At 33.8% G+C, this 22,662-nt stretch overlaps 5 protein-coding genes across 8 annotated transcripts; all 5 read right to left on the reverse strand.

The window, feature by feature from the left end:
• Positions 1–5,415: 5,415 nt before the first annotated feature.
• On the reverse strand, positions 5,416–7,140 carry LOC124957823. The gene is made up of 2 exons (XM_047515198.1): positions 6,208–7,140; positions 5,416–6,105 (listed from the first exon to the last, which is right to left on the reverse strand). The coding sequence occupies exons 1-2, from the start codon at positions 6,752–6,754 to the stop codon at positions 5,843–5,845; spliced, it is 810 nt and encodes a 269-aa protein (XP_047371154.1). The 5' UTR covers positions 6,755–7,140; the 3' UTR covers positions 5,416–5,842.
• A 1,376-nt stretch (positions 7,141–8,516) lies between these two features.
• LOC124957842 lies at positions 8,517–9,562 on the reverse strand. The gene is made up of 2 exons (XM_047515245.1): positions 9,252–9,562; positions 8,517–9,167 (listed from the first exon to the last, which is right to left on the reverse strand). Exons 1-2 carry the CDS (start codon positions 9,450–9,452, stop codon positions 8,619–8,621), a joined length of 750 nt encoding a protein of 249 aa, XP_047371201.1. The 5' UTR covers positions 9,453–9,562; the 3' UTR covers positions 8,517–8,618.
• Positions 9,563–11,402: 1,840 nt separating this feature from the next.
• Positions 11,403–12,523, reverse strand: LOC124957918. The gene is made up of 3 exons (XM_047515462.1): positions 12,387–12,523; positions 11,868–12,229; positions 11,403–11,789 (listed from the first exon to the last, which is right to left on the reverse strand). Exons 1-3 carry the CDS (start codon positions 12,488–12,490, stop codon positions 11,509–11,511), a joined length of 747 nt encoding a protein of 248 aa, XP_047371418.1. The 5' UTR covers positions 12,491–12,523; the 3' UTR covers positions 11,403–11,508.
• A 1,179-nt stretch (positions 12,524–13,702) lies between these two features.
• On the reverse strand, positions 13,703–16,959 carry LOC124957806. Of its 4 annotated transcripts, none has more exons than XM_047515149.1 (5): positions 16,738–16,959; positions 15,798–16,156; positions 15,475–15,710; positions 14,587–15,392; positions 13,703–14,269 (listed from the first exon to the last, which is right to left on the reverse strand). In XM_047515149.1, the coding sequence occupies exons 1-5, from the start codon at positions 16,785–16,787 to the stop codon at positions 14,131–14,133; spliced, it is 1,590 nt and encodes a 529-aa protein (XP_047371105.1). In that variant the 5' UTR covers positions 16,788–16,959; the 3' UTR covers positions 13,703–14,130. The 4 variants fall into 4 exon arrangements, with proteins under 4 accessions (XP_047371105.1, XP_047371104.1, XP_047371103.1 ...); XM_047515148.1 differs by having other exon boundaries at positions 15,798–16,172; positions 16,504–16,959; XM_047515147.1 differs by having other exon boundaries at positions 14,587–15,019; positions 15,107–15,392; positions 15,798–16,959.
• A 1,415-nt stretch (positions 16,960–18,374) lies between these two features.
• LOC124946990 (glycine-rich cell wall structural protein 1.0-like) lies at positions 18,375–22,241 on the reverse strand. The gene is made up of 5 exons (XM_047488523.1): positions 22,196–22,241; positions 21,948–22,136; positions 21,393–21,862; positions 18,530–18,672; positions 18,375–18,474 (listed from the first exon to the last, which is right to left on the reverse strand). The coding sequence occupies exons 1-5, from the start codon at positions 22,239–22,241 to the stop codon at positions 18,375–18,377; spliced, it is 948 nt and encodes a 315-aa protein (XP_047344479.1).
• Positions 22,242–22,662: the final 421 nt, after the last annotated feature.

The following is a 22,662-nucleotide window of genomic DNA, read 5'->3' on the forward strand; positions in this document are numbered from 1 at the left end:
TGTATGAGATAAAGGCCACCGATGATCGCCCTTTCGTAGAAATACCACGTGCTTTTCTCTCCCCTAGTAGCAAATTTGTAAAAAGCCGAGGGAACGTGACTTCTTTACTACTTTACGAGCAACCCTTCGTGTCGAGGATCGCGGTAAAATCTCGAAACGTCGGTACGAGGAGAATGGAGTCGTTAACGCCTGTCAAACAGAAGTGTTTTTGCACTTGTACTCATACGGACCCTTTACCTGTGACTTTAGAAGGTGGCAGTCTTTTCTCTTTTTTTTCTCTTCTTTCTCATTTCTTTTTTCTTTCCTTTTTTGGAGTCTTTTGCTTTCTTTACTTTCTTTACTCGCATTCTCACAGGCACCTTTTCTTTTTCCCCATTCTCTTGGAAAAAGTCTTTATCGACGTATCGGATCTTCAACACGAGAATATAATTTAACATAAAGAGATGATACTTGATTTTTTAGATATCTGTTGTTATAAGATTAGAATTTTTGCCATCTTTAGGATGTCACCATAATGAGAAATAATCTCGTTAGTTTTTGTTAAATTCCTTGAGTCTAGTTGTTAATTTTGTATCTAATATTTAAAACTTACGGATTAAATAATTACTATTGTTAAGGCCCGAATACGATACAAGATTTTGATTATCGACAATTCATCGTTCACCGTCAATTCCTTTTTCTGGGATGTTAGTTAGAAATATTAATTGTTAGCCGCATTTACGAGTAACGTAAATGATCGTAATCCCCCGATTCCCAGCAAAGAACAGCAGAGACAAAACAAAGAGAAAAAAAACGAGATATGCAGCTCAACAAAAAAGTAAGAAAAAGAGAATAAAATATCATAGGGTATCGTGATCAAAGTGGTTCGTCGCTTACAATAAAGTAGCCACACTATTTGGTCAAAATAGTTCTATGATTATGGTAATTACGACGTAGGATCTTTATACGTGCAATTTAAAGATGAATGTTTATTTATCTTATTAGATATTCAATTGCATCGAGTCGCTAGTGTGGGCGTTGATACACGAACAATGTTTATTTTATAAAATAAACTATCTAGAAGAGACGAAGAGGAAGAACATTGGTATTACGTAAGCACCACAAACCACACAGCGTGTGTTACAGACGGCGCGGTTCTTCTTTCGAGCAATACAGCGCTCTATACGAGTAAGGAAGAACTGCTTTTACGAACAAAAATAAAAGAAACTAAGTCATTTCTGTAAAATTCTTTAACCTGTTAAACAGGTTAAATCGAAGCCTAAGATGAGTTAATTCATTACTTCATTTTAACATCTCATATGATAAAAGAATAAATGAATCATACGTTTTTCACTCCTATTAAGAAAACTAATTTATTTACAGACTCCTATCTTCATGCATATATTATATTTATTTGATTTTTAATCTAAATAAATTTCAATGAAATACGTTCACTGATAAACAATCTTCCTTACTTAATAATTTTACTAGTAATTTTACTAGTAATTTTAAAATCAAGGATAGATAAATGTTCGAAACGAAAATTACATAACACACTTAGTAATATAATTCAAGTACATGTAAATAAACGGATTTTCAAATAGTATCCTTTTCCTATAAATTAATTGATAAAAATAGCCAAAAGATTATATTGAAACAAAATCAATAATATAATACATTGTAATTGAAATGAAGATATAGTAATTAAAAAATTCGTAAATATAGTAAAAGCATTCGGCTTTAAACGTTTTCTTCGTTCGAAAAATGTAGTGGTTTATAATTTATATTAAAAGTAGGGAACTTTTTCTCTGCTACGGGTCACACGATTTCCAACATCGATCAATTCATTCCCTTAATACTTAAGTTCATTAGCTATTATTCTAAAAACAAAAGCTGTGAAGTTGTGCAGATCTCTTTATACCTTACCCAGTATAAGTGGAATATAAATATTATATATTGATTTGATGAAAATTATATTTGTGATCGTAAGAAAAATCCCGATGGCATGTTTTTACTTTGAAGATATTGTTATTTAAAAGTTTTAAATACCAATTCTTTTTAGATCCAGTGCAAATGAATAGTAAGTGATGCACCATTGTCATCAGTACGTTACTGTAAACGAACAGTACAAACATGCATTGTGTTTATATACTATTTTTACATTATTTAGTGAAATGAATATGAATCTTCCATTCATATTCATATAGATATTTAGACCACTTTCATAAAAATTATTTGATAATTTTCAACAAATATCCATTAAGGTTGCTTTTTTTTATTTTTGTCGCAATATTCTTGGCTCGTAACATTCGAAATTTCGTGATATTTTTTAATTTCTTCAATTAGAAGTTCAATATTAATCTTCATGATGTTTCGCGGTGAAATGTCGCATGTGTGCACTTTACAATATGTTTCTTTGTATTACCGTAACGTTGCAAAAATTCTGCATTGCCGAGCGTTCCTGCAGGGCAACGCAGGCAATTGCGTCGACGCAGCATCGCATGCTCATATGCATTGCTACGTGTAAAATATATGTCCACTACAGCATACGTTTGACAAACCGCGTATCACCGTGTCATCACTCGTCTACATCGGCCATTAGTATATAAATATCAATAATGATATAAAACCGAGTATACATAAAAAAAAAAATGAACTACAAAAACAAAAGTCGTGCAGTTCACGAGGCACGGCAATGTCAAATAGTGAAATATTTTGTCTCACCTTACCGAAGCATACAAATAAAAGCGTGAACTATGTGAGACCAGTTCCCCACCTATGATCTATATAAACGAGGAAGAACTGCGTGAGTACGTGATATGTATAAAAAAATGGAGGCGTAGCATACGGAAAGGGGAGCACGAAGACTGGATTCTAGTTCACGAAGAACTTTCTTTTTCCATCCCCGGTAGAGAGAAGTGCTTCCGGTTGTGTAACAGGCACCTTCACTCATCGTGCCATACGTTGCATCTCCAGACAGTTTCCTCCCTCTCCATGCTCCTTTTTCCTTTCCTCTTCCTGTCTTTTTCTTTCTTTCTCATTTTCTCTATCGAAACCAGGCGTACTCTCTATACGAATATACGCCCACAAAGGATCTCCAGTTTTCGAGCAACTTTTTTTAATAGGCCCCGAATGAGAGAAAGAAGAAAAAAGAACGAACGCTGCAGCTTGGATCGACAAATGTGTAAAACTTTTTTCTCCTTTCCACCTTTGAGTATATCCTGAAGAATATATAAAGAATACAGGAAACGTTGCATCCTGAAGAATCGATCGATCGATAAATCGAACGCATGCTCGTAATTATGCGGTTATGAAATATGCTAATTATTTTAGGCGGGATATCGTTTGTTTCTCACCGGTAATAATTAATAGAATTGAATATAGAAATGAATTTGTGTTTTTGCATTTGTAATTCATTGATAATTGTTATGTATAAATAAAGATGGAAGGCAATTGAGCTATTTCTCAAATCTTGAGATCTCTGTCGAAAAAGGATGAACGATAATGAACTCAAAGAAAATGTAAAAAGGAACGAAGAGAGTATAAATATAACGCAAGACGTTGCTCGTACGTACTACATATGTATGTATCTACTATGTGCGAAGTGAATGCCATCGTTAAAGCGTACATTGCGTCACACGCAAAGGTCTGGTTTTCTTCATTCGAGGTGCGTGACTGGCGTGACTATAAATTTTGGTCTAAAAGTAGAACGTTTACGGTAACTGACAAATTATAAGGTATTGTTAATTATCGTTTATCGAGCTATATGCCTTATCAACGTTATCTTATATAATTGGTTTATATAATGTACGTCATAAACATTCCAACATCATTTACTATTAGTTTTTTACTGATTAAATCATTAACAAAGAGCAATGTAGATTTTCTCAAATCGAATATATCTTCTCTCGAACGGATAATGAAAGTTTCCTTTCTTCGAAAGGTTCGTATGACTTTTTGCTTCCTTTCAAACAACATAATTCGTAAATCTTTTCACGGTTTGTAAGAAACGTCAAGTGGCTGCACAATGACAAAACTACTTCGAGATGGATTGGTAGTTCGTTCTCTATCTCTTTTACTTATTCTTTCTATCTCCCACCTCAGAAAGGTCGATATCCTTAGAGTAGAAGATCCTGTGGTCAAGCGGTTAAAGGGACGAGGGCTCCAAAGCGGATTATGTCGATTTTCTTGTGGGGCATTGGAGCTTGTACCATTCATGCAGCAACTCTTTCGACGAAACCCTTTCGTATCTCTAGAAGCTCTTTCGAATTACCTGGATTACCTTGCAAATCAATTTTATTATATTTAGTGAACATTGTGTGCTTTTTTTTTAATTTGTACTAATAAAAATCGAAATAAAAAGTGTTGTCCCAAGAACGAAACAAAATTCAAGATTCAAGCATTATAACAATGAATCGTGGTGAAGGGGCTATTTTTTCGAAAACCAAAACATAAACTATTTGTTTTAATTGAATTAGATAACAAATAGAGAAAATTCCGAGTTCATTATACAAATGAACTTTATATATAGAAATATTACATAATATTTCATTAAATTGCATTATTTGTGTTAATCGAAACTATATTGTAAAATTAATGATCCAATTAATAAATTCAATTAACGATACATCTTTTCCTAGAAAATATTAGCTAATATATGACTTACGACAAATTATTTTATTTTATTGTTAAATAAATAATTTAAGTTTTAGAAAATTGCACGGACATTTTCTTATACCGAACACGACATCTATAACAACTTGATTTTCATCACCGACCGTCAACAATGTAGCTTTCATCGATTATTAAACATATCTAGCAATTATATTATTTAAAAGTATGAAAAGAAAAAGCATAAATTAAACTAAAGAATAACAAAGAAAAAAAAAACTATTCTATTTAATCTTCGAAACTTTTTAGTCTTTTATCCATCATGTGTCATTTCCTACGTTGCCGACGAACAATAATGTACAGATTATATCTAAATAATAAGTATAATCTACAAGTATGTTGCATGATGCTAAAAACAATAAACAAATTTGCATAATTATTTAATGCGATCATAATAGAATATTTTTTATTACAATATTTTACTATAGTAAAGATAATTTATTGCAATAAAAAGAATATTTCATTTTTAAGTTATAAATTTGAATGGAAAAAAGTTTTGTTTCAAATTTAAAAAGAAATTATAAATTTTATCATTTTTTGTCATCATTTTTGTCATATAAACGTGAACTACATGCATATAAAATATATACTGTGTTTAATTAATAATGTGAATTTCTTTACTTTTGAATATTCATGAAATGATGATAACCTGTTTTACTGATTGTAAATATGGTAACATTCATCTAGGCGTTCTATTCCATAGAATATATCATTCATAGAAATAGAATATTAATAACTAGAGAAATTAATAGCACAATATTTACAGGAAATTGCTTTATTAACAAATGTGAAAATAGTAATAAATTATCATGTTTCACGCGAAGAACAATAAATATAAATCGTGGAATCGCACAAAAGGAATTAACCGTCTAATATAAAATGGTAACATCTCGTACTCGCTTATATTCGCTCGATGATCCATCGAATTTCGATAGAAAATATCAGAAACATCCATCGGCTACTTTGCTGATCGGATCCAATACATCGAAGAATGTCCAATGTTATGATCGATGAGATTCTTCGAGGACGTACGAGAAATATTAGTCAATGAGAGGGAAGAAAGTGGATGTGAGAGCTCATCGAAAGCTGGATTTTGCTTCGACTCGCGTGTCAATTCAGTGTTATTAGCTTCTTTGGTCTAGACGAACGATCGAGACTGGCATTGACGAATGAATCACTTAGCCTTCTTCGTCTAGTAGTTCGATGAGCTGCCTGAAGATGAAGACGACGAAGACGAAGAAGATGAAGAAGAACCAAGCGAACTATACGAGCTCGAGCCACTACTGGGTGAATAATAGCTATATGCTAAATTCTGAGACTCCACTCCATTACTCGGCGTCCAAACGCGGGAATACGGACCGGTTCCGTCCCATGTGTTGGCCGGATCATAGCTCGACGTGGTCGAGGGCATAGGTGGAGCTCCGTATGCGGGAGTAGCCGGTTCCATTGACATACCTAGAGTATTAAAATATATAAATTATTTATATTACATCCTTCACGAAATTTATCTTTTAATGATATTAATTTCATAAATTCGTAAAATTTTTCTTCACGTACCCATAGGCATCATCATGCCACCCTTCTTTAAAAATTGTACGGCAAGAAATCCAACGACCAGTAAGATAGCGAGTTTCGAGAGAACTAGAGCTTTCAAAGCCTTCAATCCAATGATAGCCACGAAGATCGGCATAAGTGCTTTTAACTTCAACTTCAACAGGAGCAAAAAGGGAAGTAGCAACTTCTTTTTAAATAATCCACGAGCTTGATTGGTAACAACATCATTATCTTTAAATTCAATATCAAGATCAGCCAAGCTCCTACTCGGTCTGTATTTCAAACTGGCGTCGATAAAGGGTAAATCCATGCCATAATCAAAACTCTTGAGATATTTGAAGGTCCTCGCTACGATGGCTTCATCGACGGTATCGAGAGACCTGGCTTCGGTAATGGTACCCAACTTTTCATCAAGGTATCCAAGGACCTCGTGTTTAAGGCAGCTGGACCAGGAATCTTCGGAGATGCAATGGTTCAGAGAATTCGTTAGGAAGTCCTGACTGGCTATCGCGGATTTTGCCAGTAACAAAATCGATAATATCGCTATCATGATCTTTATTCTTTATCTCTCTGTTTTGTTCACACACTCGCTAAAAACCACTTTCGACGTTAATTGTTTGCACTTAACGATGAGAAGGAAAGAAAGAAATGGAAAATGATGTGTATAAAGATCGATCGTCGACTTGTGCGTACGAACGATCGGCGATCGAACTGCGACTGACGGAGGAGTGGCCCGCCCCTTTTATTTAATTTGCCCCCCGCAAATCTATGTTATTCGGTCGCACATGCCAGGAATCGACAATCGAAGGAAAATTATTCAAATTTCACTGGCATAGACCAGCAGTCCCTATACGTACACGAACTCGCCTACGTTTGTCCAATTGTCTTTATCGTCTTTGTCGTCGTTGTTTGTTACTTCGTTGTTTCTCGCGCGCAACGTCGCGTACGTCGTACACGATGGCATGCGATACGTACTAGGCGATACATGGGAAACGGAACTTGCCTCTCGTCTCTTTTCTCTCTTTCTCTCTCTCTCTCTCTCTCTCTCTCTCTCTGTCTTTGTCTTTGTCTTTTCTTTCATTGCTGTTCTTACTTGAACTCGTTGTACCAGCTGACCATAAGCTTCTACGATTACGACGCAAGTCCGGTTTCTTTTTCAGCTATTTCTTCTAAATTCTTCAAAAAAAGTCTTTTCGCGTACTATCCTACTGGAATGGCTTCCTTACCGATTCGCTCGCGTTTTTTGCTTGGGTTTTAACGTATGAACAGGCACTACGAATTTCACTAGTTCGCTGAATGACTAAGAAAGGTTTATTTGAGAATTCATTACGTCAAGTGGCATGAATGATCATTCATCGGCTTGAATTTTTCATTCAATAGTAGTTCTTTTGAGACAATGATACAAACATACTTTGCCTGTTTTCGTTTGATGGATTATACATTGTCGTTCCGTCTAATACATTTACTGTAGTAATACTTTCTATTCGTTAACACAGTTTTACCTATTTTTCATTTTATTGTAAATTTTTTTTTTATGACACACTATCTTGTCCATTGTCATTTTTCGTAGACACAACAGAGAAAGTGAAGTATGTTTGAAAGTGTCTTTATAATGTGTGGACAACTTTCTCGCGTAAATCTAGCTCAAATATATATTTTTATATTATATTTAGTATCATTTTATATTTTGTAAAAACAATACAAAAAATATCGGAAATGTTTCTAGAATCTATACAAGTCATATTTTTGTAGGTATTAACATTATTAAAACATAGTTCATTATATAAAAATTATTTAATAGTATCATTTACATACTTTATAAATTCGTGTCAATAAAATAATTTCAATCCACGAGTACGTCCTATATATTTTACAACAGAAACATTGAGAGATTTAACAATTAGAATATATTAATTGTATTGTTAATTAATATTATTTGTATCCGTATGCATAATTATTAATTTATTACAATGCACAATTATTAATTTATTGTAACAAATTAAAGCAGTAATCAAGCATTAAAAAGCCTATATTTTAAGCAATATATTTTATAAAACATTTTTAATGTGTATATCACAAAAAAGGCGATTCGGCACATCTGTTAGATTGATTAATATTAGAGTAATATACTTATTAAGGTAGTTTAATTCAACACTTGTTGAATAATTTATAAAATTGTTTCCAATCGAACCAAAGAATAGTAATGATACACGAATAAGTTACTACTTTATATAATACTTTTTATTTCATTTAATAAAGTTTGTATATGGTATTCATAGAAGGTAGAACAAAATATTAGAAATAACATAATGTGAATTGCAATAATAATAATAATTTATTAAATAAAACATACAAATAGGAAAATAACTATTTTACAAAAGTCGAGACGTCAGATTTTTTTCTTATAATTTCTTTTACGATTGCGCGTATCCCGAATAGGCGAGATTTTGAGCAAATTGCGAGGTATTGTCCTGTTCTTGATCCTGGAAAGATCTGTATTGCGTCTGATATTCCCAAGGACCGTGCGCAGAAATTGGTGCTGCATGACCTTCTGCTGCGATCTTTTTACAGAGTTGGAAGATTGCCATGCCGACGGAGACGATGAAACTGAAGAACGAGAGCTGAAGAGCATTCCACGCTTTGAGTCCGAGAACTCCGATGGCAAGAGGGATAAGAGTCATAGCCTTTAATAAGACGAACACGAGAATCGGGATGACGACTTTCTTCAGCTTCGATTTGCGAGCTTCTACGGCACGACCCTGACCGAACTGGACGTCGAAAGTAATCCTGTCGTCTTCGATGTTTCGCGAGCTGACTTTAACGGTCGAATCAAGGGGTAGTTTGAAGGTTACGTCGTGAGTAGTTAAATAAGATTGGACGTTGTCGAGGAAGGATCCTTCGCCGCGAGCAGATATTTCTTCGACTGGATACGAGTTCCGAGTTATCTCCACGGATTCGGATACCTGCGTGGAAGAAATAGAAAAAGAATAAAATTAAAGGTATAAATTAATTGATAGATTATTAAAAAAGATGAAACTTTGCTTTACCTTGAAGTTATCCTTGCGGAAAAGCTGATCTAGAAGGTTGAGAACTTTGAACTTCATACAAGATACTTCGTCGTTTTTGTGTGCACATTCAGCCTTGGTCTGATCAACCATCTGGTCCAGATTGGTACCTTTCCAGAGTTCATTTTTCGCTGGCTGAGCCACGGCCAACGTGATGAACGAACAGAGGACGAAGAACTTCATAATGACGAAAGGGATCGTTGTCTCTTCCTATGTTGTATATATCCTAAGAAAGAAGATAATAAGATGGCTCGCGTTCGTTCTCGTCCTCGAACTGTCCAAGGAAGACGTTGATACCACGACTGATGCCAATGGGTTGGGCATGTCGCTATTTATACGAAGGCCTATCGTTGAATCGTAACATCGACAAGTCCAGGATGCATAGTGCGTACGTACGCTCACGAACCCCCTACCAATCCACTAGCATGACCACGAATTTTCTTTTCGTTCAGTATGGTCTTCGATTATCGAGGCCTCGACTTCAATCGTGACTAGCATCAATAATTACCGAGGATTCTCCTCTTTATGGACTTTGTCGATAATATAACGATATACGAACGATCGAAGAACTTGTCGATAAAAAGTCGTCTGGCCAATAGGTCAGGCCCATTTTTCGTACACGAAACACGCTATGGAATCTCACCTATTAAAACCTGTCAATTTGCTTTCTATCAACGATCATACCTAGTTAATGAAATTTGGCCTGGAATTCGATTTTCTTGTCGACAGTCCACGGCTGACTGTCTAATTATGATTTGTTTCTAAACTCTTCCGATACATGATTTACAAACGAACTCTGGATTTATAAAGAAAGTTTTCTCCTTTACGTGATAATATTCGAATTTCGTATTGGCATGGTATTTTAATTAATGTCACGGAGAAACATGTTTTTGTTTCTGTCTTTATCTCCTCTGTTTTTATTTGTTAACATCGGATATTAGGTAGCACAATAATCATAATTGGTAATTCCAATAAATTATTCTACTTATTTTCAATTATTATTCTAATTATTATATTTTCAATAAATTATTCTACTTAATGATTCCCGTATTCGCTATATATATAATTTAATTATATTAGTTATTAAATAACCAAAATGACAGCAATTCATTTTAAATAAAACAATTGAGAACGGAAGTGTAATTAAACTTACGTATGTAAGGGTAGGAAAGTCTCGTATGTCTTTCTACAAGAACACCGCTGTAATATCAACATTAAAACGATCATTTATTCCTATCACGAATCAACTTTCCACGCGTCTGCTCCGTTAACAGTGTTCCTTTCCCTCCGCTGCTTCAACAATCCGTCATAGGCGTTAATTTCACCCCTGTGAGACATAATTAAAACATCTCTTCATGTCGGTCACGCGAAGAACTAGAGAAAAAGAGAGATAGAAAAACAAACTATTGGAAATGCAAGTCATACATGAGTTTCTCGTAAGAGAATGTAGAGAAAGAGAGACCTTTGTTTCTCTCTTTCTCTCTTTCTTCGTTTTTTATTTCTATTTCTTCCTTTTCCCTCTTTAACGTTATGACAATGAAGTGGTAATTGGAATTTAGGGTCATCATTTACATATGCATTCAATTGAGATATTGGAACGAATTCCAATCAATGTGTTTTCCCTGAAATTCGTCAAAATGCTATCGTTGTATCCAACACACAGTTTTATGCACTTGGCGTTAGTAGAAAGCGAAAAATGCATTCCACAGAAGATAGATTCTATAATATAAAAAATTTTTATTTGAAACTTTATGCCGTCATAGGTGTAAAGTAACTTTCTATATTCTCCTTTGACTTAATTATCATTTATTATTAATGTTCCTAATTAGTAAAATTATTCACTTTGCATACGCTGTTCTGTTCATATAAAGATCAACGATATGATATTTTAGAAATATAAGTTTAAAGGGATAAGAACTTTCCTGATCGAAAGAAAACTTTCGCTAGCAGTCGGAATGAAGTGATTTCGCTTTTTCATTTCACTTATATATATATACATTTCACTTATATGTATATATATATATATATATATATATATATACCTATGAATATAGATACATAAACGTTACAAAAGGGAATACTGGTCTAAATAACGATACGGCAAGGTAGAAATAAAAATTTCGATTAAAAGGATTCGATGAGAAAATGTAAAATTTTTTATTTAACATAAATAAAATGTAGTTGAGTAGCACGAATAAATATTAAATAAACGATTTAACGAGGTAAGGAAAGTGAGTTCCTACTTCCTATAGGCTCTGTATGGTCCATGGGCTGAAGTATCCCAGTGAGGTGGATGTTCTACGGGGGGATGTCCATAGTGAACAACTTCATAAGCAACCTTAGGCTTGGTTAGCTTGAATATCATCATTGCACCGCTCAGAACCATTGATAAAAGACCGAGAGTAAGGGCCTTCCAGGTTTTCATTGCGATCAGAGCGAGTGCAAGAGGTACTAATGCAGTGGCCTTGAACTTGAGACCCAAGAGGAAAGGAATCATCACTTTTTTTACGAAACTACGCCCTGAAAATTCATAAAATTTTATTTTAATGATTATTTTTAGTTTCAAGTTACTGCTTCCACTGAAAAAATATTTTTTACCTTGTCCATTGGAGGAATCACTGAGTGGGACACTAAGATACTTTGGTACACTGTCAACCAAAGATCTCGGTACGATGTTCGATCCAACAATTGCTTCTGGTAGTTTAGCCTCGAGAGTATGACTGGATAAATAGGCATCCACCTTTTCGAGCATCAAAGATCTAAGAAGTTCTCTTCTGGCTGGATCAGCGATGTCGTATTTCGTAGGATAATATTCCTCGGCATTTTCTGCAGGAACTTCTCGTGACTTAACTATCGTCAAATCTTCTGTGATTCCAAGTCTTTCTTGTTTGACAGCATCGCTAAGATAAGACAAGATCTTTGGTTTCACGCAGGACAACATAGAGTCACTATCAGCGCACCTGCAAATAATAAAATATCTTAAAGTATTTTAAAAAATAACAGTTTACATGAAGTTATAAAAGTTATAAGGTTTTAAGTTTATAAGAAAAAAAGATAGACATTTTTCTAACTTTCTCTAATCTTAAGAGCAAGAATAGACTTTTTTCATTGACTTACCTGGAATAAATATTATTTAAAACTTCAGTTGTAGTGGCAACATTTTGTGCTCTTGCGAGAGCGGCAAGTAGGGCTATAGAAGCAAGTATGATCACGATCCTCATGGTTGATACTACCGATTCGCGAGACTAAACACCGAATGCCACTTCGAACGAAGACAACCCGGTTTTATAGCCGATGAACGCACTCGCACGAACAATGAATTTTGATTAGGAACGTGTTGCTGGCTGAAAGGAAAGAAGAAAGCCTTATTATCTAGGGTGCCGATGTTTTCACGGCTCAATGTTACTTCCCTCCGGAATATTTTTTTGATTTCGATATCTACAACCCGTTTTTATTACATTTCGTTTTTATTACATTCACCCGTTTTTTATTACATAACGCAGCTTGATGCATTTCGTTGTTTCGTGCATTTTGTTGTCTGTGCTAAAGAGATGCAATGAAGCAAGTGTTAATCTCTTTCATCAACAGCAATTGTTTATTCACGTTATGATTTTACATTAACCATTTATCTAATTTCGTTGGACACTCAGGTATCTTTCTCATTAATCGTCCAATATAATATAATAATTCGTCCAGTATAATAATTTGTTCAAATTAATAATTTATGTTTAAATTCATCAGAAAGTCACACGAAATTTATGGTCGACCAATTGGCATAAAAGAAGCTATGAAACGACATGATTTTACTATCAGTGTTGTATGATACGTTATTTTATCGTAAGTATAATAAGTATGTACCGAAGCAATCTATGTTTTCTAGAACTATTAAGATTGACAGAATTGCTCTGCTTTTCTATTAACAGCGGATTGTTTTTTCTACGACTTCTTGTATTCGAAGATCGAATATATAATTCAGAGACATGGAAATGAAAATAAAACTTTTCAGATTCTGTAAGTATTTTAAATTATTTTGGGATAAAATATAATAAGACTAATATTTTTAAATGATTTATTGTACAAAATAAAATAGCAATGTATATAGGTTTTCGTTTAAGATCTTTATAAGATGGATAAATTAACATACAATAACATAACAATTGAACGAACAAAGCTTCAAACGAAGTCTAATGAAGCTACAGAAACATTGATTATGGCATTCAAATACGTAGGTATTTAATAATCACTTATATCGAATAAATAAAACTTTAGAGAGATAATTAAAGGAATAAATACCTAATATTAATATAATTTACTATAAATTATATATATATATATATATATATATAATTTACTATAAATATATATATTATACTATATATATATATATATATATATATATATATATATATATATATATACTAGAAAATCACATATATATCCTGGTAATACTTAATGCATATGCGATATCTTGTCAAGGCTAAGTATTTTAATTCATACATTTAATGATGAAATTAATAAAAATCAGCATTGACAAATTTTTAATACCTCGAGACATTACCATATAATAGATTTATTTAGACTTATCGAATTTATTTATGTAATAGGTTTATCGATTTATAAAGATTCTCTCTCGGTAACAACAGATATTAAGAAAATATATTATTTTTACATCAATATTTTCGCATTTAACATTATCATGGCAATAGTGCTAAAACATTGAATAGTCACACTGAAGAACACGCATTTCACTAGCACGTCACTTCACGGAAGCAAGGCACGCATGATTTCTTGCACGGATTATTTAATTACTGCTAGATGCATTCATGCATCATAAAAATCTTCTGTAAGAATTAAACGGGATTTATTCGGTATTTATGTGACAGGGGTACATCCATACACAGTCGCCTCGATCTTGACCTGTTCTTGCTGCATTTAAATATTTATGAAACTTCTGACTGGAAGCACTCTCCAATGTGCCACGTTTGAGTTCTTGCGGATCTCTGAAAGTAAGCATTGGCAGATGTTTAAAATTATCATATGAATTATGATTGTATTTGAACTACAACATAGAAAAGAAAACGTCATTTCATAATATATTTCCAATCTCTTTTAGCACAAGGTAAGGAAAAAGATAAAAACAAATAAAGTTAAAGAAAGAAAGAAATATAAATATTAAGAAGTGATGTCTCAGCGAATGTAATTCTTTGCCCATTTCTATGACCTGATTATCGCAATTTCGAGAGAGGATTACCGCCTTTCTCCTTATGACAACTTCATAATCACAACTGAATCATTTGAATAAAGTTAGTATATATACCTGGATAATTCGTTCGAGACTAGATTACTGTGAGGTGAATAAATGATTGGATTTTTGTACATGCTACAGACGAGCCTCTCTCGGCAAGATTCGTCAAAAAATCTCAACTGAACAAAAATCTCTTCGAGACGACTCATTATTGGTCCGTAATATTCATCGTCATAAATTTGTGCAGCTGTCGATGTTCGAACGATAGAATTATTCGGAGTTGCAACTGCTTTAGTTATCCTTGGTATCGTGACCTGTCTAACGTTCTGTTGATTTAGAATCCCATAAGGATTCCTTATGTTCTTGTTCTTTGTTGCTGCCTTTACTGAACCAGCCGATAGAACATTGACAGCCTTAACAGTACTGGCTATGCCATTAGGTTCAACGACACGTCGATTATACTTATCATCAAGGTATCCCGAGTAGGCCAAATTGTGTGCGTGAGCTGAAATCGAAGCAGAATACTTGTCGTGATAGGAAGGTGGAACAACAGATTTGGCGTTTGGTGCATATTGGGAAAGACCATAAGGACCATTATAAGTCATTCCTGCAGGATATCCTGAAACTGGAGCAACGACTGGTACTGGTAATACATCAGCATCTGGTTGAACACCAGAAATATGTCTATTTACATCCTCGTATAAATCTTCGTATGGCTCGATACCCCACTCTTTTAATTCCTCCGCATCTTTGCGATATTGGATGTGTGGATGGACGTAATTATAACCATTAAAGTCATTCGCGTGGTGATGATGATGATGATCGTAGTAAGTCGGTACCGGTACCGGAACAGGAACATGATGATGATGATGAGCAATCTGATAGGAAAATAAATAGTTTATTGGTTGCAGATTATTTTTACTATATAAAGCAATAAATAATGATATGGGTTTGTCTTGCCTGATGATGATGATGATGATGATATTTCGTTCCATAAGACGTATAGAAACTCGAGCACAACTTAAAGATGTGTGCGAACGGTGGAATAAAAAAGAGCAGTAATTTTAAGAATAGTTTCTTTGCAGCACCTACTCCAAATAAGAAGGGTATCACAAATAAGAACTTCACTTTGATTAGCTTAATGAGCAGTATGAGAGCTAGAAAACTCAACAGCAATTTGTTTTGTATGAATTTTTCTGAAACAAAATATGCCAATATTATGTTTGCTTTTGATGTAATAATTATCTACGTTATATGTATTGTATGTAACACTATCGTCTTACTTATTTTCTTAAACAATCTTCCATGAGTACTAACACCGCCTTGGATAAAATCTAATCTAACGAGTGCACCGCTATCGTCAATTTGACGTGGGCTGATCTTCATCATAGTTCCTTCGAAGAAAAGTTTCGGTAGTTGAATCTCGTAATTTCTGGTAGCCAAGAATTTCATTGCTTTTTGTCGAAGTGCATCTGTTATTTCTTCCAACGGAAATTTATGCGGTTCATCCATTGTTCTATCACTTTTCATATCATTTTCATCGGTCTGCTTTTCATCATCATCATCATCCTTGAACTTGCAATCTTCTTTCATTGACCCATCGACAAGATTTTCATCGATGTTCTTCTGATCATTTTCTATCCTACACGAGCCATAATCTAAATTATTTTTCGTAAGCGTCAAACCATTGAATACCGTAATATTGTTCCTATCATTGAAGGTACCATTTAAATAAGTATAAGCATTTTTTTGAATACACGAAAACGTCAGTTTTTTGTCACAGTCCTTTAACAAACCATACCAAAGTTCGTTATCCGTCGCATTTGTCGAAACCAATTCGTCGAAATGAAATATCTTAACGAGAGAATAGAAATTTTCGAAGTTGAACAATTCCGATCTCGACGAATCGATTAATACGAAAAAGGTGACGAACCAGATGACTTTTCTGAACATAATTGATTTTCTAATCTGCATTCTTAAAATTATTACCTATTATTAATGAAAGGATTCTATTGAAGCGCAGAATCTTATACAACATAGAAGAATCAACACTTTTGATCTCGATAAGGAATACACTCTATCACGAAACTCTTTGGTTTTCGTATTGTAATATTCCTCTTTATCTAGTTTCTTGAATATTCAGCAAGAAATACGTCAGTGTTCGAGTAAATCTTCGAAGTTATGTTTAACTTTATTTGAAAATTACGAATAGAAGTACACCACCGAGGATAGTCTAGCATCACACATTGTTGACGGAGATCTTCACGTTTCATCGCAGACGAGAATTGGCACGCTCGTTGACATACTTATCACTTTCGACACATATTTATTATTGCCTTTTTTGATTGACTCGAGCAGACCTCTTTCTTACTCCCTCATCCTCTCTCTTCTTCTCACGTATTTTATTTTATCAAATATCTCGATTCAGAGACGCGTTCCGTTCGATCTCCCGATCAAAACTAACCACGAGCTTCTCCGTTCTTGGTTACAATTCACCTGGAGCGTCAAGTGTGTCAAAGGCCCTCCTACTCCGTCGGCTAGCAACTCCGTGGAAGGTCATTATCGTCTCTCCTCTCCCAGACAGACTCGTGTTTACTTGTATTTTCATGTACGTGTCTTTCAAAGAATCTTCTCGTTTGTCTTTCTTTCTTCTTGTAAACTTCATGAATTTCAATGATGCCATTTTTTCCCAGTATACGGTTCATCGTACTTACCATGATATGTTGATACAACGTGAATAGATTTCGAACAATCTTCCGAGCATTCCTTCCATATTTCCTGGACCTGCGTGTTGCGTTAGACCGTTGCACGATACAGTTTTGCACATTTATAAGGGTATAGACCGGTCAGTTACTATCTTTCAATGGAGTGAAGTATGCTCATCATTTTTTATTCTTTTCCTACATCACTCATCAACATAGAAAACCGTATTCGTTCGAGAATCTTAATGCCATTATTTATGGTAATATAGTATAAAAGATTATTAGGTGAAAGACGAACAAAAGAATTCATTTTACAAGAGTCATTCTAATCGATTTCTAATTATTCTTTCTTGTACTTTAAATACATCATGGACATCTTTTTGGAATTATAAAATTTCTTAAAAATTATCGTATAAATAATCAATACAAATGATATTATCCACTAGTGCATTGTATTTACACTTGTATTATAAACAGGTACTCACAATCTCCAAATACATAACTTCCGGATATCGGAAGCTTTCCATTAATAGAATCGCGGTGAAGGTGTTCTCATTAATCGGATGGATAACTGTAGAATGCTAAATGTTTCAATCTGCTACGTCTCGATCCTCTTGAAATTGCAGATAATCAATTTAGATCAGTAATTAATTTAGATTAGTATATAACTCTTCACATTTTCTAAGTCAATTTTATAACTATTCTTTATTTATAAACGTTAATTAGAATCTTTATCTGTCAATACCACTTTCAATTTTGATTGCAAACGTTATATAATGATAACTTCATTTTCCTATTCCGATACTTATAATTCATAAAATCTTCTTTTATCATTTTTCAAGCATTCGAGACACGTCTCAGTGATTTTATTTTTATTCAATTTCAAAAGATCAATGTTTATTCATTTCTTCGTATCAATCAGCGTTAGATAATTTGTTAAACTCAAGCTTTCTAATATTGTTTACATTGTACTTTAACGATACTCCTAGAAAATAAACACGTGGTTACTAAGTGAGAGCACCTAATCAGTTTGTAAACGCTAATAAAGATCAATGCCGTTGGCCAATGCCAAGAAATTTTCACCAAGAAATTCGACCACAGTGATGACAGTACGTAACGTACGATTGGGTGGGCCAACCGGTCGAGTATACACTCTGCTCAGATGAATTCCATTAACCTACTATCGGTTAGGTTGCTAGGTATGTAGGTAGCCTCCGAGTATCGGCCTCTGCTTACTTCTTTACTCACCTCTGTTCGCCTGAACATTAGCCGAAAAACAATTGGCTCGACTTTCCATCTTCGTGAAAACTTACTTCGTAGGTTTCTTTACATGTGTTTGCTGTTTGACGAGAGTCAATGGAGAGCCATAGAGGAAACAAAACCTTCTTCTTCTTCTCGTTTCTTTTAGTCTCGATACCCATGGAAGAGTAAGAAGTACATTACGCTCAAACGTAGCCTGAATACCATATTCGCGAGAAGACTTAGTAAAGGTGCTGCTTTTGAACGAATAATAAAGGTTTTTTCTATTTCTCAGAATTGTACAAAGTGTATGGTAATACATTTCTTTTAAACATTGTTAACTATTTCCTCTTTTTTAGTCTTTAGTCTCGCTAACCAACCGAAGAAAATCTTAAATTTCTTTATGCAAATCGATTTATAATCTTGTTGTAATTTCACGGTTCATTATCCACAATATTTCAAGCGAGGATACGAATGGAAAATAAGTAGGAATAATCGTGACATGTCAAAGTGCACGTTTGAAAATAAATTGGAACACTTTCATAAATGATGTTGGAGAAAGAAAAAGTTGAAAGACTGTGGCTCATATTTTTCTAATATAAATATTTCTACTAGGATTGACCGCCCTTTAAGTGAACCAAGTAACTGGGACGCATTATAGGTATTAGATAAAAAAGTAATATTTTAGGCAATTGTTTTTAATAAAAATTTGAAACTACATCAGTATTTTTTTCATGTTCATTATGAACAATTGAGAAAGAAATTAACTTTCAGGATGAGAACTTATATCAACATTAAAACGGAATTAGACTTACTGTTATTGGATTTTAAATTAATTATATAAGCTTTTTTTATTTAATATAAAATTAACCCGTAGAATTGATAATTGGAAATCTGAAACTGAAGATATATTTAATTATATTATAATCAAACAATATGCGCATATATATCATATTCGTAATGAATTATACACCGTTGAACGTGAATGTATAAATTAAAAATTTATATGAATTAAAAATAAAATGATTAGGATAGAAACAGAAAAGTTTGAATAAATTAATTAATCGTATAACATTTTGTTAATAGAAACGGGGAACGAGTTTGTATGTACACGTGTGCATGCGTATGAGTAAATTATTTATTCTTTTATCAGAAAAGAAGCGACATCTTCGTGACAAGTTGTGTCTCCGGTTAATCTTACTATGAATAGTGCACTTTAATTTGTTTTTACAAAGATCCGCCACTTGTACCAATCGAATAAAAGAAAGATGTTAAATTTATATACAGGTATATTCTAGATCCAGACTAAAAGATAGGCACGTCGATTTTCTCACGTGATCTAAAGATTTATTACGAAGACTTGTTATTATTTGAGTCAATATCTATGTTATATCTATTACATCAAATAGTCACATAAATTTTTATTCAGAAATTATGTACGATAATTTACTTCCTTTTACTTCCTCTTATGCATTCTACCATAAAGAGGAAAGTGAACCGATTCGCAAACGCGATATCTACCTATTTATTGAACATCAATCAGAACCTACTTTTTGTTCTAGACACGACAACTTTCTCTGATTTTCCTGACGATCCGCTTCGCCCGTAAATCGAACGTCATCATGTTCCTCGATCCTTTCTTAATCACGATCGAATCATTAGGTTGTCTAACGGTGATCGAACAATATGTCGCGATGAAAAAAGAAAGCATAGACGAAAAATAATATGCGTGGCCATACACGCACACGGTAAGTAGACTCGCTAGACCTAGATCTTTTACATTGTTCGCTTGAAAAATCGGGGTGCCGTTACTCTTTTCAAATCTGATCGCGTTGGACATCGAAAACGTTATATGTTATGAATCTTAAACAAATATTTGTCATCCAACATTGTGAATGATCTATTTGGCAAAGTAAATAATAGAGTGATATATATTTCTCTTTATTCGAATCATTGAAACAAAAAATATTAAATTTAAAAAATTTTAATGAATGTTTGAAGAAAAGAAATTTTATTTAGGATACTTTTATGTGATATTATTATAAAATAATATTATTAAATTTTCTCTAATAATTTTGCATTGTTGACATTTTCTGCTATCAATTAAATATAATTATACATTAGAATTTACATTAATTTTTTTTTAATGACTTGATCGACTCGGTGATAATATATCCAACATTGAAATCTCCCAATCGGTATTCTTTATGAACTCATGACTCAATACCAAGGATCATGGAGAAAGGATTTAAATAATTAAAATTAATATAACAGAAATTAAAAATAATTAATTATTCGGCATTTTATTAAAAATCAAATTCCTATAAAATAATTTCAAGAATATTTAAATATATATATTTTGGATACTTCGAAGATTATAACTTAGCCGACGATGAATTAAACAGAAAAGTGCCTAGCAAGTTCAAACTTCGTCCACTAGGAGGCACTCTTACTTAAAGACCTTTACCATTTTCACCTTGCCATAATATTTTAAATATTAAAATATCGAAAATTTCTATTTCGATTTAAATCTAAACATAAAGATACAAACTAATATATATTTTATTATTTATTTTTATTATATTATAAATATCTTTCTTTTTCTATATTCACCGTGCGTTTATTAAAATTTAAGTTTCGTGGTTGGATCATATTCCGTGTTTAAATTTATCCTTGTTCCTTCAGATTGACAATTTTTCTTTACCTTTTTATTCGATGTAGTAATTATTTTTGCATTTTTCACAGCCTGCCACTCATTAATATATATTGATCGTGATAAGATTAACTTACATGTTAAACTTTACTGTTACTATTCACCGAAGTAGAATTTAATAATAATTTATTATTAGCGTTTATAGATTCATTAATATTTAAATAATTAGGTAACATCGAATAATTGAAAGGATTCGAGTCAAGATGAGATGAAGTAAAGTTAACATTCAAGTCTTGATAATCTTCGTAATCCAAACTCTCTACATGGTCAATGGACTCTCCGATCATAAGAGAAGGATTAGACTGCTTCTTCAATTTTTTATTACGACTTGATTCAAGATGTGGTAATATGATTGCAGAGCTAAAACTACGACCCCAGCCACCTCCGTAACCAGCATCTCCACCACTAGGTACACCGTAACTTGACAATAGTGGAACTACATAACTATCACCTCCTCCACCATAACCACCACCTCCATAGCCGCCTCCACCACCTCCATTGCCGCCCCCACCACCTCCACCGCCTCCTCCTTTACTCCCTCCACCATAACCATTACAACCTCCTCCACCACAACCACCACCATTTCCACCACCACAACCTCCGCCACCACAATTACTACCACCCCCTCCATAGCCTCCATTTCCTCCTCCACCTCCACTTGGTAGCTTTGTGAATAAAATCACTTCCTTGTAACCTATAAATCATAATTAATCAAAATTATATATTTCATTTATGATGTTTGAGAAATTACTAAGATTGAAAAAGTAATGTATGCCCACCTCCTCCACCATGATTTCCACCTCCGCTTCCTCCTCCTCCTCCTCCTCCTCCTCCTCCATCACTACCGCCACTTTTCCACGGACCACCACCTCCACCTTTCAAAAACTTCATCATCAACATCACTGTGGATATCATCAGTGACATAGCTCCCATTATCATTCCTTTCATTGCCATCATTCCTATCACACCTGTGATACATCGAAACAATGATTCACATTACCGGCAAATTCAAAAAGCAATATTTTACCTATAATCTTCATTTTGGCAAGCATAAGCATGGCCATCATCATCATCTTGCACTTTCCTCCACCTCCACCACCTCCTTTGAGGCCTCCTCCTCCACCTTTTCCTCCTCCTCCTCCTCCTCCTCCTCCTCCACCGCCTTTTATTCCACGGCCTAAAATGAACCCGAACATATAATATTTTAATTCAAACAAATAATCTTTAAGAGATTAGGTTAATTATCTTGAAATAACCTTCAACCGGAGATCCACCTTCGTCGAACATCAGATCAATCTGATTTTTTTCTCGTTTTCCGTTCCATGTTGGAAAAGTGATGCGTAACACAAACATGTCGAAGAAATCATCGATACTACGTTGAATATCATTACTACTTGTATCATTGGCGTCGATCGACCGCCGATCATCTCGAGGTTTCCTCGTCTTCACTAATTTCACATTTTGTCCTACTAATGTGATTTCATTTAAGTATCC

The sequence above is a fragment of the Vespa velutina genome, chromosome 2 (genome assembly GCF_912470025.1).
Source record: "Vespa velutina chromosome 2, iVesVel2.1, whole genome shotgun sequence".
Classification (NCBI taxonomy): domain Eukaryota; kingdom Metazoa; phylum Arthropoda; class Insecta; order Hymenoptera; family Vespidae; genus Vespa; species Vespa velutina.

Excerpts from the sequence above, each read along its gene's own strand:
- LOC124957823 (XM_047515198.1), bottom strand. The coding sequence starts at position 6,754 with ATGATAGCGATATTATCGATTTTGTTACTGGCAAAATCCGCGATAGCC. Across the intron at positions 6,106-6,207 it reads TGGCATGATGATGCCTATGG|GTATGTCAATGGAACCGGCT; the intron begins GTACGTGAAGAA and ends TTAATACTCTAG.
- LOC124957918 (XM_047515462.1), bottom strand. The coding sequence starts at position 12,490 with ATGAGGATCGTGATCATACTTGCTTCTATAGCCCTACTTGCCGCTCTC. Across the intron at positions 12,230-12,386 it reads TTAAATAATATTTATTCCAG|GTGCGCTGATAGTGACTCTA; the intron begins GTAAGTCAATGA and ends TATTATTTGCAG. Across the intron at positions 11,790-11,867 it reads TGATTCCTCCAATGGACAAG|GGCGTAGTTTCGTAAAAAAA; the intron begins GTAAAAAATATT and ends ATGAATTTTCAG.
- LOC124957842 (XM_047515245.1), bottom strand. The coding sequence starts at position 9,452 with ATGAAGTTCTTCGTCCTCTGTTCGTTCATCACGTTGGCCGTGGCTCAG. Across the intron at positions 9,168-9,251 it reads TCCGCAAGGATAACTTCAAG|GTATCCGAATCCGTGGAGAT; the intron begins GTAAAGCAAAGT and ends TCTTCCACGCAG.
- LOC124957806 (XM_047515146.1), bottom strand. The coding sequence starts at position 16,488 with ATGCAGATTAGAAAATCAATTATGTTCAGAAAAGTCATCTGGTTCGTC. Across the intron at positions 15,711-15,797 it reads AAGATTGTTTAAGAAAATAA|AAAAATTCATACAAAACAAA; the intron begins GTAAGACGATAG and ends ATTTTGTTTCAG. Across the intron at positions 15,393-15,474 it reads ATCATCATCATCATCATCAG|ATTGCTCATCATCATCATCA; the intron begins GCAAGACAAACC and ends TTTTCCTATCAG.
- LOC124946990 (XM_047488523.1), bottom strand. The coding sequence starts at position 22,241 with ATGATGATGATGGCCATGCTTATGCTTGCCAAAATGAAGATTATAG. Across the intron at positions 21,863-21,947 it reads TGGAAATCATGGTGGAGGAG|GTTACAAGGAAGTGATTTTA; the intron begins GTGGGCATACAT and ends TATGATTTATAG. Across the intron at positions 18,475-18,529 it reads CATGTAAAGAAACCTACGAA|GCGAACAGAGGTGAGTAAAG; the intron begins GTAAGTTTTCAC and ends GCTAATGTTCAG.